At 49.7% G+C, this 17459-nt stretch overlaps 1 protein-coding gene across 5 annotated transcripts in view; it reads left to right on the forward strand.

The window, feature by feature from the left end:
- Positions 1–14851, forward strand: part of CD99L2 (CD99 molecule like 2) — a 32890-nt gene extending 18039 nt beyond the window's left edge. Inside the window, exons 3-11 of one of the 5 annotated variants that reach the window (XM_040614432.1) lie at positions 1577–1618; positions 3010–3105; positions 3973–4053; positions 4294–4386; positions 6595–6657; positions 7746–7781; positions 7879–7998; positions 10514–10579; positions 11016–14851. In XM_040614432.1, the coding sequence (XP_040470366.1) occupies positions 1577–1618; positions 3010–3105; positions 3973–4053; positions 4294–4386; positions 6595–6657; positions 7746–7781; positions 7879–7998; positions 10514–10579; positions 11016–11080 (662 nt within the window). In that variant the 3' untranslated portion in view covers positions 11081–14851. The other 4 variants (XM_040614433.1, XM_040614434.1, XM_040614435.1 and 1 more) reach the window with 4 other exon arrangements.
- Positions 14852–17459: the final 2608 nt, after the last annotated feature.

The raw sequence follows: 17459 nt of genomic DNA on the forward strand, positions 1-17459 counted from the left end.
GCTCCCAGTTGGCACCCAAAAGAGACCACTGAACTGCCCGCGGTGCAGCCGATGGGAAGGGGCTCGTCTCGCACCCCAGGGCATGTAGCACAGCTCTCGCCTGCACCAAGGGCTGAGCCGGGTGGTCTGCACCCAGACACCCCCTTTGCTGCGGAGACACGGGGGAGGCGTTGCAAACACCAGTGCCCAGGACCCCTCGCTGCCTGCCCCCCACCCCGTGCACCCAGGGTGACCATCCCCAGACCCAGTGCCCAGCTGGGCAGCAGCGGGGAGCGCTCTGCAAGTGACACCGGCCTCTGCCATCACACAAAATACACCTGCGAGTATTTAAGTGAAAGCTAGAACGGGGTTTGAAACCTGTTACTTTGCAGTCTAACAACACACAGACACTTGTGCTGTGTTATGTTGGAGTTTACAAGGAATAAAGAGCCAGGATGCTCCGTGCATCTCTTCTGTGGCGCGCGGGGTTCAGCGGGAGGGGGATGGGAGACCGTGGGGTATCAGACTCAGTCACAGCTCCGAGGGATCGCATCTAGGATTTTGCAAGCCCTTTACTACAGTATGTGGAGAGACTTGGTTAGAAGTGTCTAACAGCCACCTCACGCAGAGGGGAAGTGGCGTTTCCCCAGGCTGGAGCCCCAGCTGTGAGCCAGGGGAAGAGGCAGCGCTGTCCCCCCAGCCCCTCCAGCTGCTGCATCCCGCTCAGATCTTCATCGCATCAGCCCCGGAATAAAAGCAAGCGAAGGGTCTGGAGTCGGGTCACATCAAACCGTACCCGCACACTGGAAATGAAGCCCAGCAGAAGCACTCCAGTATTCAGAGGCGCAAATGGAAATTAATGGGAAGAGAGCAGCCATAACTCTTGCTCATAATTTATTCATATACTTGGTAATTCTAGCCACTATTAATAGGTAGTGTTTTACAGGGGGTGAAAAAAATTAAAAATCAACCCCTCTGAAAGCTGACTGTAGCTTTTTTTAGCCCAGGAGCATCCAGGGGAGCTGGGATCTGAGTATTGGGGTGTCACCAAAATTCCTCCAGCTGACGGAGAGCCTCCCATACGTAATGCAGTACTGGAAATTACCTGTCATTTGACTGACCAGCTGGGCAGGGGACAACAAAACACGGGCAGCTTACTCTTGTTTTCCATGCTGTTCTGTATGGTGTCTGACCTTACTTTCTTTGCTGCTGTCTCCAGGAGTCTTAATGTGGAGCAGTTTCTTACAGCTCTCCTTTCCACTTGGTGGGATGCAGGCCCACCGGGATGCTGGCCCCCTGGGATGCTGTCCTGCCAGGATGCTGGCCCACCGGCCCCAGCTGTGCCCTGCAGAGCACCGGGCTCAGCCCCGCACGGTGCCACGGCTGCTCGCCCCGGCGCACAGGGGGTCCTGCTCCCTGTGGCCACACATCCTGGGGGGGAGGGGGTTGTAGCTCTGAGCTTACAAATGCAGAGCAGCGATGGTCAGCTGGAAAGCTCGTGGTGAAACCTTTGCTATTTATTCTCAAACCAGAAGTGAAACATTTTCAGAGATGCCCGTGACTACTAACATTTTCTTCCCTGTCTGTTTTGTCACAGCCACTCCCAAGGGTCCCAGAAAGCCGGCAGCAGGTGGGGCAGGTGAGACCTTCTTGAGTGCATATCGCTTAAGCACAGCGCGGGGTTTGCTTCCCACAGGGGTTCGAGCCGTGCAAGCCCCCCACAGGCTGTGCCTGCGCAGCTGGGTGCTGCTGCCTTAGCAGAGGCTTTGGGACACCACCACTTGCCCGTGAGCAAGCTGGTGCCAGCACGCAGATGTGCACTCCTCCCGCACGACCAAACTAAATGCAATATTGATATTTCTGTCCGTGCTGAAGGCGAATGGCAGTGGAGCATTTATGACCAAGGCTAAATTTCGCACACTTTGCAGTATCCTAATGGAAAAGACACAAATCATTGCTCAGCTATACAAGGGCTTTTTTTTTCTGGCTGCATGGCACCTGCTAGCTTTCCTTCCAGAGAGAGCCCACAGGATATTTTCCTTCCCTTTTTTACTCCGGGATAACCCTGACCTCCGCAGGAAGGTCCAGACTGGTGACATTTCCCCATCCAGGGAAGAATGTCTCTCCGACTGTTTGTGCCTGTCAGATGTGCTGGCTGGCCGGCTGCACAGCATCTGCCCTGGCTGAGGAAGCTCCCTTAAATACACCCGGGTTTCATTACTGGCAGCTCCTCTGGCTCAGTTCTGGCCAAACATACTTAAATATAGTGCGGTCACAAGAGCTGAGGGTTGCTCAACCCTGCCAGAGGAGCCTGAAACAAACTGCGGTGGGGAAGTGCTCAGAAGTGAATCCACGTGCCCCTGCATGAGGATCTTGGCACAGATTTAAGCAAACCCGGCTGTCCAGCTCCTTGGCCTTGGTGGTCTTTGCTGGGGACAAGAAAAGCCAAGTGCCAGAAGCACGTGCAGGGCTTCACCGTTTGGATTGCAGCCCGAACAAGAGGCCATTTGATCCAATAAACTCTCCCCGGGAAATGGACATGTGCCGAGGCCAAGGCTTTGTCTCGGCAAGTTTCTGCTGTCCCGGGGAGCGCTTTTTGGATGAGCGATGGCACCGAGGGGCTCCTGCGGCGGGTTCCTGTCTCCTGGCCCCTCTCCCATGCGTGGTCTGCTCAGCCCAGGGTCACTCACAGGCAGCCCCGCAGGGAGCAGAGCGGGTCCCAGCCACCGGCTCGATCCCCACAGCACCTTCTCATCTGCACCATCTCTCAGGTCTCCCCCCAAATGCATTATTTGGGGCTGCTCGGGCCGGGGGTGGGCTGAAGGCTCTGCAGCAGCTTGTGGCTCAGCAGCAGAGTGGTTGGACACTCTTTTCAGCTCCACGCTGACGTGGGTGCTGGTGGGCTCCGGCACAGTGCAGCATCGCTTGCACAGCACCTGCAGAGCTGCCGCGCAGGGGGCGCGTGCCGAGAGCCTCACACTGTCCTCACAAATGGTGGGGATGTTAACGATCCCTTCTCCTCTGCAACAGACTTTGATTTGGCTGATTACTTTGACACCACTCTGGAGACTACCACCAAACCAGCCAAGCCAACTCCAAAGCCCTTTCCCAGACCGGGGAAGCCAGGTACTGCGGAGCTCCCTGTGCCGGGGGAGGGTAAATGCGTGCTCGCCTGTGGGGCTCCGGATGCGGGAAATTGCTCCCCGAGGTAACCAGGAGCCATCCCGGTAGCTGGGAGGGGGATCAGGCGTTGACAGATGAGCTCCAGCAAGTTTTGGTTACCACCAACAGGTGACTTTAAAAGGTGACAATCTCCGCCTGCTGTGCTATCATAGCAGGGTCAGCAGAGATGCTCCAAGGTCTCGCTGACATGCCAGGAAAGTTAGCACCAGCATTTCACCTTCCTCCCTCCCTCGCTGCCCACACACCCCTGCCTGAGCCGTATTGAGGGCTACGTCAAGCAGCATTTGTAAAAATTTTTAACCAGGATGGAGCTGTTTGCTGTTGCTAGGTGGGAGATTCCGTTGCTGAAGTAGCACATCCTTAAGTATCTTTCCGGCAGTGCCTGGTCCTGCTCCTGCGTGCCGCAGGCAGCCGGCAGGGATGGCACGGAGCTGCCCTCGTGGAGGCAGAGCTCTCACAAGGGGGATGCAGCCTGTGTCTCACCGGCAGCGTGTTTGCAAGGGTTTTCCTGGCAGCCTTGCTTGTCCCCTTCTGGAATTCAAGCCCCGCTGACACGTGCCCTGGCGCAGGGGATCTCTGCGAAGGCACCTGCTACCCACACCGAGGGCTGGAGCATCCCTGGGGCACCGCGGGCAGGGGGTGCCCCTGGTGTCAGAGGCAGCTGAAGCTGTGGAGGAACCAGAGCACTGAACCACCCCAGCACAGCCCCAGCATCCCTGCAGGAGGGGGTTCCCCTCCCAGCGCTTGTCCAAATACACGTTTCGAAGGGTGACATCATTTTGGTCTCCTTTTTTCCCCCGCTCCCTTCAGATAACAGCTTTTGGGATGTCATCCGCACCACCACAACCAAACAGCCAAAAACTACGAGGGCCCCCCCCAAGCCTAACCCAGGTGAGCACAATCTGCTGAGCCCCCTTGGCTTTGCCCTGGCTCTGCTGCCGGCGCAGGCAGAGGCTTCAGGACGTGCTGTGACGGTGGCACTGCCCCTCGTCCCACCATTTCCAGCCTCTAGACTGTTGGTAAGACACTTCGAAAAAAACCCAAAACCAACCACATGGCAGACATTATTTTATAATTAATTGCAGAGCTCTCCGGCCGGTGGCCAGCACTAACACCCGCGTTGTTTTCTAGCAAAGGATCCTTTGGATTTTGACTTGGCTGATGCCCTTGATGATAAGAATGATGGGAAAGATGCTGGGAGGCCGGACGTAAGGCCAGGTGAAGGTATGTTGACTTCCCCTCTCCATCCTGCTGGCCACCCGCCGTGCTGTGCCCAGGGACCTGCCGGAGCTGCCGGGGGAGCAGGCTCTCCCTGCCAGGCAGGAGCAAGCAGGAACAGAGCCGCTGCCACCAGCACCTGCTGCCTGTGCCCTGCCTGCACAGGGAGAGGGATTTTCCGCAGGCAGGTCGGTCCCTTCTACCCGGGCTGCCGGGAGGGAAGGAGCCCCTGCCTCGGCGGTCCTTGGCGGAGAGGGGCTCTGCCTAACGACCTGTTGCCTGTCTGCAGGTTTCTTTCCCGGGGTCTCTTCTGACCCATTAAATTGTGGTGATAGTGTTAAGTTCCCCCTCGTCCCCATCCCTGACAGCTATTTAACCGAGGGCATGTGCTGTTGGGGTTCGCAGCCATTGCCAAGACATAAATCTAGAGCAGACTTAAGTCCTGGCATAACATACGCTATGGGCTGGGAGATTTTTTTTTCCATCTCTAAAATACTCCAGTGAATGAATCATTTGTCTATGAGGATTGTTCCCTTGAGCACTTGAGCTAGAAAACAGACTTTGCACGGCTAGTTTATTGATGTCAAGATGGCCGTATACCCTGCTCACACGTGTAATTAATAGTCACATATTTTATTAGATTGTATTAACTAGGTGACTTGTCTGCACTTTGATATTCTGGGCTTGTTGAGGTTTCAGACTCCTGCAGGAAAGGTTGAGGTGTTGAACCGCTGGAACGTGGCACCGGTCACAAACCAGCACACGTGTTCCCCCGGCATTGCTGTACCCTGGACTGCCTGGGACTTCTCCAGGTTCTGGCATAGTCAGGGTTTATTTTTCTTTTTCAACTCATTACTAAGACCATAAATCTATTTTTTTGTGGTAAGCTGGTGAATAAGAGCGTCTTTTCCAGGCTGTTAAGGCAAAGGTAACCCTTCCCAAGGCACAGCATCGGAGAGGGAGCCTTTTGCTGGCTCGGCTTTGGGTGCCCTCTCCCATCACACGCCTTAGTGCACCCCGAGGGTCCCTCTGGGACCAGAGCCAAGGGGTTCAACAGCTCCGCTCATGCAGCTACTGATTCCCAGACTGTGTTTCTCAATGTCCCTCCTGCACGGATTAAACATTCCCACTACAACCATGTCCAAGATAACTTTTTCACCTGTACTGAGATGTGCTGGCGCTCAGTTCTTCCACTGGAGCTGCTCTGTCCCTCCAGGGAGGAGGTGATTTGGGTCCCTGCCTGTGGGACCCTGCTGCCTGCGGGACCCTGCTGCCTGCGGGACCCCGGGCCAGGCTGTGCTGCCAGGGGCTCGCCGGAGGCGGGGCAAGGGCACCCCAGTCCCCAGCACCACAGCCACCATGTGCACAAACCGCATCCTTCTCTCTCCTCCGCTGCCAGCCAGGGCTGAGCAGCCAAAACACCTAATGAACTTGTAAATACGTCTGTCCAAAACACCTAATGAACTTGTAAATACGTCCATCATCTCAGTTAAAAAAAACAACCAACAAAACTAGTAGTATTTAAACTTTGAGAGGTATTTATTTCAAACTAGACTCAAAGTCAATTATGACTTCTTTTATGAGCTTAAAATAATTTGGGGTTAAACATTTTGTTAACATTTGCTATTTGTGAGAGAAGCAGAGCTGCTTATTGACCAGTCCCTGTTCTCGCAGGGGACAGAATAGCTGGGAGCTGCTGGTTTAAATGGGTGTGCAGACCCCTGCTCTGGGCCCTGCTGTACAGAAAGCCCCTCACAGCTCTTTAAAACAGCTGGGGAGTTTTAGAGAAAATAATCAGATGAATAGAGCAGCCTCCATCAGCCCAGCAGAGAAACGTTTCCCTGGGAGCAGGGGCTTGCAGGGGGCCACCCCCACCCCAGGTGCGTGATGCTCGCACGTGACCCCCACCCAGAGTACCCCAAAAGTCCTGTTCCCAGCCCTGCCCATCCGAAGGCACTCGGTTTTGGGGATCCCTCTCATCCCAAGCAAGCCACGCGCTATTTTTCCTTCCTGCTACGTTGTTTCCTAGGCAGCTCTGGCTGCATTCGCTCCGTCAGGAAGGCAGCTCCAGTGTTTTGCTGGGCAAACTGGGCTTTACACAGGTGGAAGGGGTGAGCTCCCCCACCTCTGCAGAGCACACGTGGAGCCTGTGGCAGGGGGCTGCGTGCCCCTTTGGGTGCCAACCACCGTTTGTTCTTGCTGTTATTTTTAAAGGGTTTTCAGACGACGACCTGGCCAGCATTGTGGACGGCGGGTACAGCCCGGACAAGAAGAAAGGTAAGCAGTGACCTATACCCCTTCGTCTGCTGTAGCTGCTGCAGCTTGAGCAATAATCACTGTATCAGCAGACTCCTAGGGACCACTCGTGCGGGGCTCGCCTGCTCGACGGGGCGCATGCGCGAGGAAAGGGGGTCTCAGCCGTAGAGCCAGGGAAACACACAGGTTTTGGCCTCCATGGTCACACCTTGTGCCAGCAGTTGGAGGCACTTCTGATTCCGCAAAGGCTCTGCAGCTCCATCTGCCACCAGGGCAGATGGGACCTGCATCTCCCCTGCCACCCCAAAAGCCTGCCCCTGTACCGCCAGAGGACAGAAGCCTTCAGTTACCGTCCACCATAGGACCACTGATGGTTGAAACGGGGAGGAAAATGAGCCATCGGATAAGCCTGCGCATTTGCGAGGATCCACAGCGTTAAATATTAAAAGCAGTCGAGTAAAGAGATGAACACCACAAGTCCAATCAACATTTAATGAATCCCCATGCCAAGGACAAACCACATCGGAGGCATTAATACAACGCTGACCTGCTTCCATAAATTCAGGATGTGACTGGGTAAGGACTGCAGCTTCCAGCAGCTTCTCCTCCCAGCCCAGTTTCTCCAGGGAAGGTCATGTTAAAACAGACTCCAAGCCAAGCGAGGATTCCCTGAGATTACGGAGCTTAGCCAGTTGCCTCCCCGTGACGGTACAAGTACGCCGTGTATCTGTCTGACAGCGTTTCATGTGTTTGTTCTTGATGCCAAGAGCAGCGGAGGTGTGAGGGGGCAGAGGTGAGGTTAACTGGTGTGCAGGCAGAGGGGTCCCCTGCAGGGGCTCCCCCCAAAGCGCCCCCCAGCCACGCACGATGGGAGAGAAGAGCAACTTCAGACCCCTCAGAGAAGTAACGACGACGACGAGCTGCCCGGGCAGGCAGCGGAGGTGTGGGGCAGCAGGGGCACCCTGCCCCGTGGGGCACAGGCTCACCCAGCCTGGGGGTGCCCTGGGGGGCCACGCTGCCGGCCCCCACAAGTGCGCGCCCACTCCCTCCCGGACGGCCAGCCTGGCAGCAGCGGGCACGGGGCACTGACGGGCTCCTGTCTCTTGCAGGTGCCGGGGGCAGCACCGACAGCGACTATGACGGAGGTGGGTAGCACTGTGGCCGCAGGGTCAGCGGTGGGATGGTGGGATGGGTGGTGCCCGTGCCCCTGCCGCACAGCATCCCGCTCTCTGCGCCCCACAGGCAGAGTGGCAGAGACTGGGACGATTGCCGGCATCGCCAGCGCCCTGGCCATGGCACTCATTGGGGCCGTCTCCAGCTACATCTCCTACCAGCAGAAGAAGTTCTGCTTCAGCATCCAGCGTAAGTCCCCCCCGAGCGCCTCCTGAGGGGCACCGAGCAAACACCCACCTGCCTGTCCCCCTGAACCCCGCGGCCGTGCTCCAGCCTGGAGACAGGAGGGGGTGTCGGGCACGCAGTAACCCAGAGCTGGCAGAGCAGAGCCCCAGCCGTGGGTTATTGACACCCCCCAGCCCTGCCGGGCATTGCACAGGCAGGAACCCACCACCAGCAACAGCCCCGGGACCCCCTGCAAACCACCAACCGAACAGGGTGAATATGGAAAAAACCACCCCACCCCCCAAAGCCCCCAGACCTCAGCAAGAGGTAAAAACTCACCAAGCAGCAGCATAGGAAGCACGGTGAGCATCTGCAGGCAGCCGTGGGTGGTACAGCCCACCCCACCCCACCCCACCTTCCTGCAGGTGTGCAGCAATCACTGCAATTAAGTGCAAATTAAGCGGCAAAGCTGCCTATTCCCAGAAAGCACCTTTTGCATCAGCTGCCCCCTAAAGTGGCTGGGTGTCAGCATTGCAGGAGGTGTCCCCATAGCCTCACCCCATGGCACCAGCCTGGCCATGGTGATCTCCTGCAACCCATTATGGGCTGGCTGCAAGCAGCTGGAAGAGGCTCTTTTTAAATTAATCAAATGAAATCTCCTGTGAGTCTTCTTTGCTCTGGGGGAAGGGTGTTCAGCGTTGGAAATTTCTGCTGGAATTGTGCTATTTTCCCAGTTGTGCCTGAAACAAACAGGAACATTTTGGTAAATTAGATCAGCAGGAAAAGTCAAATGAATGTGATGGAATGAAACACCCTTGTATATTCCCCCCACTTAAATGATATTTTGGCAAGAATAAATAATTTAAAAAAAAAAAAGTAAAGGCTTTGATGAGGGGGAAGCTGAGAGACACAAAGCCCCAGAAAGGCGGCAGGAAATTAAAGTTAATTATAAAGGAGGATTAATTTAAGCCATCAGACATGGCATGCTGGGCTAATGTCAGGCCTTAGATGCATTGCAATGCATGACAGAAATCTAAGAGCCGTCAGCCACTGCAAAAGTGGCTTTTTATTGAAAAACATAAATTGCATTTGGTGTTATCCCAGCAAAACACATGTCTTGGAGGAGGCAGCGGTGATGTATAATGACCACTCACTTGAAGCACGGAGGAACAGGCTCAGCTTTTTTCCTTGCCCAGCCATCCTGCGGTGGTGAGCTTGTGGCTCCATTTCTCATTTTTGAGTCTCCTCTGACGAGCATTTGCCAATTTGTCTAAAGGATGTGCACAATGCTGCTGCATATTCTTTCTTACTCTTTCTTTCCTTACACCACACCTCCTGCTCGCTGGCCGTGCCCTGGGCTGCGGCTCAGCCTCCTGCTGTCCCTCTGCCGCGCGCCATGCCAGCAGGACAGGAGCCACCAGGCTGCTCCAACAGCTCCGCTCCCACCTCCATGGCTTGGCCAGCCATGGACTGCAGTGTCTGTGCTGGCATGGGGTTTTATGGGATTTTTTTAGCCTGTTGCAGAAACTTTTCTTCTCTCCTGCATGCCTCGGATGCAGCAGCTGCCCCATTGCTGCATGAGGGCTCCCATCACACTGCTTTGACTGGGTGCCAGCACCGTTCCCCGCCTCCCTCCTTCCCTGTGAGATACGAATGAGCCCCATCAAAACCTGGTGGCGAGGCATAGTGGGTCCCTGCCACGCTTCACGCTGCACTTAGATGTGTAAACAAGTTTAGATGCTTAAAAAGCGTGTGTTGCATGGCAGCGTGGACTGCCTTGGCCCTCCTGCACCGGGGTCCCTCCCTAAGGATGCAGCAGGTAGCCCAGCACTCCCTTTGCCTCTCTCCAAAGAGGTCCTTTAGAGGAACTGTAGAAGATGGCTGCGGTCCATGGCACCCAGACAGTCTTAACCTTCTGCAGCCCTGAGTGGGACCCCAGTGAGCAGTGGCACCCCTGTCCCCTCGCACACCCTGCCCAGCAGCGCCTAGCCTTGCCTTTGGGCTGGGCTGCACTTGTTACAAACATTGCAGACTTCTTTGCATTGCAATAAGGGACTTATTCGGGACTGGGCACCCCACTGGCATCCTGCTTCATCACCACAGCCCTGCTCGAAACTGCTTCTTGCAGCTCTGCATAACTTCGCTTGTAGTGAGAATGATGCCGTCTGTCTACGCTCAGGTGCAGCCCCGTCCGGGGGACGTACCCAGCCCATGCACTTCTAGCTGCGCGTGTTAGCACAGCGATTAGCCTTGCTGCCTCGCATGAGAAAGACGAAGCAAGAAACTCAGAATAAAAGGGCTGCTGCTAGAAGCTGTGCCTTGTAGGAAAGTCTCTGTGGTCACTTTAAAATCCAGCAATGCTTTCTCTGTCTGTGGTTTACTGATGTTTCTATAGCGCTGTTAATGCAGAGGAGGTTGCAAAAAGGCATCTTAGCTTTTACAGAAGATAGGCCCATTACCAGAGTTTTTAAGGCATCAAAGCAAATAAATCGTTTTGACTTTCTACCTTCCCATCTCGCTCTCTATTGTTGCTTCTCAGAGGGACTTAATGCGGAATATGTGAAAGGAGAAAACATGGAAGCTGTTGTAAGCGAGGAACCCCAAGGTGAGAACCTTGCATGCCTTACCCTGTCTGCATCTGGCCACAAAAGCAGCTTTACTGAGGGACTTTATCCTAAAGTCCCTTGTGCTGTACCGAGCTGCTCTGTCTCTTTGATGAAGGCACCACTTAGGTGATGCTGCGGCTTTTTGTTACACACCGACCACAGTGGTTTTCCCCCTTTTTTTGCACACAGAAGAAAGCTGTGGTAAGAGACCAAGGAGCTCACGCTGCAAACAGACGCCGTTAATATTTAGCTTTCATGTCTTCAGCCATCGAGAGTGTCTTTTACAAGAAAAGCATGATCCTTCTTGCAGTGCCAGATAATCAAGGCTGCTGCAAAAGCTTTTCCAGCCAGCCAGTTACTGGGAACCTGTTGCTTGTGCTCTGCTTCTATCGTGTGCTATTGTACTGATGATTTGTTTTTTTCCTTTCTCCCTAGTTAAATACTCAGTACCGGAAACACAATCAGCAGAACCACCAAAACAAGACAGCGCGAAGATGTAAAGCATGACCCGGGGCTAGAAAAGAATCAGCAGCAAAGATCTTACATGCTTGTAATTTAGCTTTTTATTTAATTTGACTCCAAAGCTATTTAACGTGTATTTAAGCTTGAACTGGCTTCTTATTGCTCTAGGCTTTAGGGTTAGAGTGGCACTATGTGTTTTACTTTTTGTAAAGAGGTATATGTTTACATTGAATTAATATCGTAGGTTTGATGTCCAGTTGTATGCAAACCAACAGAAGGTACTTCAGTAGCAGTCGGTTTTCAGTTAAGGGACAAGGTCTTTTTCAAGGAGCAGAAGAGCTTACAGGTGTGAGGACAGTGAAGTGCCTGTAAATAGCAATCCAAAGCAAACATTCAAAGCCCTTTGTAAAGCACCTCCAGCCAACCTCTGCCATCAGCTGTGGGCACGTCACTTGCAGCGGTGATGAAAAGTGCCCGTTTCCTGAGGGCAGACTGCAGTCCTTAGTGTAGCTACACCTAAAAATGAAGTGCCTATGGGGGGGTCCTTCGGTGGGGCCTGGGGCTGAGGTGGGTGACTCCCTGCTCCGAAGCCAGGAGTTGAGGATGCTTCACCACCACGCAGCGCCAGGCTTCTAACCAAATAAAAGGACCCAGTTTTCATGCCCACTCATAAATACAGGTGATAGCAGTGGGTGCAGCGTTCACTTTTAACAAATACTATTTGAATCCTTGGCTATGCTGGAGATCAGAATGGAGCTGATGGTGCCAGGCGATACAGTTTGTGTGATGCAAGATACCTGCACTGTCACTGAAAGGAAGACTGTGTGTTGGGATGCTTTCAAGGACAGGTTCCAATCTCATTCATGCTAGAACCAATTACAGATTTAACCCAAAAGAAAATAAAGTAGGTAAATGTTAAGACCTGTAACACTCACTACGAGAGAAGTCAAGCTTAGCCAGATGCAGTCCCCACCTTCTTTTACCAGCAGCTATTGAGAGCACTCCCTAGCACCTGAGGCAGAACCCCCCCAATACAAAGGTTCATCCATTGTGTCACCGACTAACCTTTAAAAGAAGCAGAATCTCCTGAGAGGATGGGTCCTCCATCACCGCCCTGCGTGGGGTTCCTGCAGCTTTCTGGGAAGCATCGGGCTGCAAGCGGTGCTCAGCAGGACACGGGGCTACCACCACGGAGGCACACGATCCCACCCAAGGGCTCACACAACCCTCTTCAACGCTGCAGAACCAGTATGGAGACCTGCCCTTCGCTATCTTGCAAGAATTTGTGTTTACGTTTCTAATCCCTCCCCAACCCTTTTTTATTGATGCTAAAATGTGGATGCTGCCACTTTCTGATACATCTATCGAAACTGATGATTGCTTAACAAGCATGCTCTCAAACTAAGGAAAACTCCCTTCACATGGTGTAAGAGGTACTCACTATTTATCTATCAGCCTGAAACGCGTGCATTTTGTACTGTTTTGCAAATCCCGTATTTTGTGAGTGTGTAATAACAAAAAGCCTTTCGGTTTGATGTACAAATTCACAGCTTTCAGGTAGACATGACTTACAGAAGGCCTTGCTGGGAGGCGAGCCAGGCTAGGAGCATTGCTGCCTCACAGCTCCATTCGAAAGGAAATTGCCTAGTAACATAGTTAAGTGTTTTGCAATAGCTGCACAATTCTTTATGTTCTTTTTAACACTTGCATTTTTAAAGCCTTACACTAGCGGAACAGCTACAGTGTTTTATAAGGGAGATGAGCTGTAGGGATGTGTGGTCCCTCACGTGCACTCAGAACACTTAACGCTACAACAATACCGCTACGAACTACTGCTGCTTTGTTTTATGGATGCGTTTGGATTAGAAAACAAAAATAATTATTGGCTGCTCAGAGAGTGGAAGCAGAGGCAACAGAGGTGGGGTGCAGTCTGTGTTTGCTTACTGCCAGGGAAGGCTTTTCATGGAGGAAGCGTGGTCTGCAGGGTTCGGATCCTGGCGCACGGCAGCTCCGACGCCGGCGAAGCCACGCAGCCGAGCGTGTGGATCGCCGTTTCCAAGCGCCGCTGCCTGTCTTAGCCAAACACATGCGAAAGCTGTAGCATAGGAAAACGTTTTTATGAAGTTACTGTAGGCGACATGTTAGAACATGGCATTGATGATCACCAGAGGCAGTTTTCCTGGCTTAGACCGAGTGACCATAATCCCGTTTCTCCTTTTGCCCATCGCCGGTTTTATTGCACTATGTACCTGTGCCCCGCACCGTTCGTCTAGTGGGCAGTGCTGGAGCATCCAGCATCGCTTAAAGACCAGAGCACCTACTCCTCCTTTGGGAGCTCTTACACTAGAACATAGGAGAAACACATGTCTAATACACAAAGACTACTTAAAAAAAAAACAAAAAAGAAAAAAAAGGGCAAAAAGCTGTTTCATTGAAAAAAACCCACCCAGTTTTTAGAACTCAGAAGTTGCTCGTTCCCCCAAGGCCTTTTCTACGACTTTGGTGAATACTTATGCTTTAGTGTAATTTCCAGGTATGTGGAAAATCATAAATGCACAGTGAAAAGGAGCACTTTTCAAAAATATACAGTAACAGAATTCAAGATCTCTTTCATTACGATTTCCAATAGGAAAATATTGACAAATACCGCAGCAAAGAAATTAAACTTGGTCTTCTCTTCAAAACTGGACAAAAGTCAAAGTCTGATTATGCTATATGTCATTAAAGGCTTAAATTGCTTTTTATTGCAGTCAGTCTCCTTCTCCATCTAACTGTCAGACCAATCTTTGAGAAATAGTTTTTTTTTACATCATCTGTATTTCAGGCATTATAGCAGCCGAGAGGATTCCTGTGTATTTTCCTAGTTGTGATCCAAGTTCTGAAACAACTGACCCAGCACTGACCTCTCTTAACTACTTTCATTTAATTAGTATCTATTCTCTAAATCTAGCTAGGTAATTGTAAAAGATCTTGCACTTAGGTTCTGTATACATGGTACGAACTTTCATACTTTATTAAAAAAGGCCATAAACCACTGGAAAACAGGGATTTTTTTTTTTCCATGAGTCCAAACCTATATATACAGCTATCCTGAGAGTTTATGTACTGCCTGTGCTGTGAGCTCTTTTTCTTACTGCACCTCACTTCAGCTTAACTAACGCTATTTTTAAATAGCAATAAAATTATTGAGAAAAGGTTTCTCAATTACAGAGAACTGAAAAGAATTTAACTAGCTCTTTTCCTGTTGTTTATTTTATCAATTACTTGCATTTTCCTTTGGTGATACTGTAGTAGTTCCTTAATTTGAGATTTGGCAATAGTGAGTAGTTTCTTCATGTGAGAACACTCTGACATGAATTTCAGATTATTTTGGCACTCTAAACTCCGTCTTTTTCATGCAACCCCACTAATGAACCCTTATAACTGCTATTATTGTCATTCTTAACTACTCATTTGTTGTGATAAAAGCAGAATTAAGTCCATAATACCATTTCAAATTCTGAAAAAGTAAGATGACAGGCTAAGGCTTTAAAAATCTGCTTCTGCAACAAAGCAGGTTCAGGAACAAATGAAGTTCAGAAACAACGGTGGTGTGAAATTAGAGAATCCTTTCTTTTGACTGAAGTCCTTATTACATAAAAGGAAGACATATTTGCTGATGCAGAAGCGATCTATACCAAATGAAGGTTGAATGTTATATTGTAAGAAAACAAGATTCATTTTGCTAACATGCATGTAAGGATCATGGGGGTAAAAACCAGAATTTGACTACCGTTGGAAAACACCGAATAAAATAAGTTGACTAGTAAGACAGCGTAGACTTCATTTTTTGGGTTTTTTTTTCCACATTGGAAGTCAACTGCAAGTGATGGGCTGTATCCTTACTGTGCATCACCTCTTCTATAATGACACTAAAGACTTTATTTAAAAAAAGAAACCAAACTGGACTTTGTGAGAAAACAATTATCATTACGAAAACTTTAATTCACTGGTAAAGGTGATGTATGTACACAAACACACACACACGCACACACGCTCGCTCTCCTCGGGTCAATCAGCAGCTGACTCTAGGCAGTGCCCCACGTCCCTGGCTGCGCTCAGCCATGTGGTTTTTGGTCCTTTTCGCTGCCTTAGGTTTCCTGCAGTTTTCTTTGGATTTTCACATCCAAGATTAATCTCTCATGCAGTGCAAGCTAAGCTTTTGGCCTTTGTATAATGATGCGGTGCTTAGTCTCGCATTCAAAAAAGGTGGTTTGTATTTTAAACTAGCTGCTTCTGACTCGTATCTCTTGTAGCAATAAAATTCTTTCTTCCCAACTGCATAAACCTGGCAGTTAAAAGATCTCCAATATGATACCCACTTAGTTCAGCAGACGTGATTTCTCAGCAAATGGACATTTTCTTGCTTTTTAACACAAATGCTTCACCTGGGGAATACTCTGAATCACCTGTTGTACTTTGTCCTCTGCTGTGGGCTTGATGCACGTGCATGGGAGCTGTTATTCCTTATTTTGGAGAATCAGCCATTCTCAGTGTTACTACATACAGCATATGAACCGATACAGCTTTTCTTGGAAAACAAGAAAAACAAAACACTTCTTGTTTAAAGCTTTAACTCCTTGAGAGGAAGGCTGCCCATGCAGGGAACAAAACCAGGCAGACAGGACTGTCTACCAGCTTTAAAAGCCTTCTTCCATTTTAATGAAACAACAAAAAATTACTTTTATCTACCAGGGAGGAAAAAGTGTAATTCGGTTCTGAAACAGGACTAAAATGGCGAAGTGTCTGATGCTGATGATTTACTTGACTGACTTTACAGGCAAAAAAAAGATCTCGGTTCGTTACCAAAGCTTCATCGCATTCTGGGACACCAGATCCAAGTTGTTCCCCCTCTCACATGTCATCGATAACAAGGAAATCCTACAGGTCAAATTTAACTGCTTGCTGTCTTTGCAGATTCCCTTTATACTCAACGGAGTCAAAACAAACAAACAAAAATACCCACAAGCAAAAGAAGATCCAGCTTTTGAATCAGAATTTAATAGTTCTGTCCAAGGTGCATCAGAGAGGGAACAGGCTTCTGCTCTTGCCCTCAACTAGTTCAATGCTGCCTTATTTAAAAATAAAAGATGACGGAATTAGTTGTTAAATCAATAGGAAAAAATCTGATTATCAGGAAGCAGACTGAGTACAAAGACAGTCACCTCTTCAATATAAAACTATGTTTTAACTAGCATATGCGAGCTATATACCTTGGAAAATTTCCATGCCAAGTACATCAAAAAAACATCCATTGTCCTTACACACTTAACAGCAGGACCCCTCCCCCAGTGCTCTCCCTGCGGATCAGAGAAGACTCACTGAGCTATGCTGAAACTTGTGGATAAACAGTCACTCAGCTGAAATAACTGGTATTCTATGCAAAACTGAATTCTCAGATTTTAGCTCTAGGAATCTAAGCTTTAAAAATCTCCAAATGCCTAAGCTAATCCAGTCATCACTTTTACAATAATTATAGAGGAAATGTTGTGATTATTAGCACCAATAAAGAGAAAAACTTCAAAAGATTTTCTTTAGCACTGCATTTTAGAGATAATGTGCTTTACTTTAATATACAGTTAAAATGTCAAGGAAATCTGAAGTATGGAAGCGTTTAATTCAATACCAGCTCAACATATTTTGGCAATGTAAAATTCACTGCTGGCATACTGTTTAGCAGAACCATTTTTACAGGAAAACATCTTTCATCTATTTGTAAAAAGCCTGAGGTTGATTAAGAGATGCAACACTGCAAGCCTTCCTAAACTTTGTTCTTGTAGGTATCTATTATAAAAAGCATTCACTATAATAAAAAGGACACGTTGAAATACCCTGGCACCGCACAGAAAACTTCTAAGACTGGATACAGCACATCAGCCTTCCAGTTGAAGTTGCGAAAGCGTTCAGTGGCTCGCCTTACTCATAAATGATGTGCTACATAGATGAATGCAGAGAAACAGAAAAGCGCCACCGCATATTAAGAACAAATGTGCAGTAATAAATACTCTCAGACAGTAAAAACCACAGTCAGCATATAGAATCAATTGGCTCTTAAGAACGGGGCTTAATTCCAGCAGAACTTGGAGCAACACAAGCACGAGTCAAAAAGCAGAGCTGCAGTATTTAAGTGCCCTAAGGAGAAGAACCAGATTCTTATGAAGCACAGCAAGGAAAACAAGTGAGAGATTTTCAGCATGCACCATTTCTGGGCCTTTCAAGAAAACCACTGAAAAATTTTTTACAAGGCTGGATGTTACAGTAGTCAAATCTCTCTGATACAAATATTTTGGGGGAGAGATGAAAGAAAGTTGGGAATGTATATTTTATATGAAAACATAGCTAAATTGTTCACTTTACAGAAAAAAATGCTAGCAGCAA

Source organism: Falco naumanni, chromosome 14, assembly GCF_017639655.2.
Source record: "Falco naumanni isolate bFalNau1 chromosome 14, bFalNau1.pat, whole genome shotgun sequence".
NCBI lineage: Eukaryota > Metazoa > Chordata > Aves > Falconiformes > Falconidae > Falco > Falco naumanni.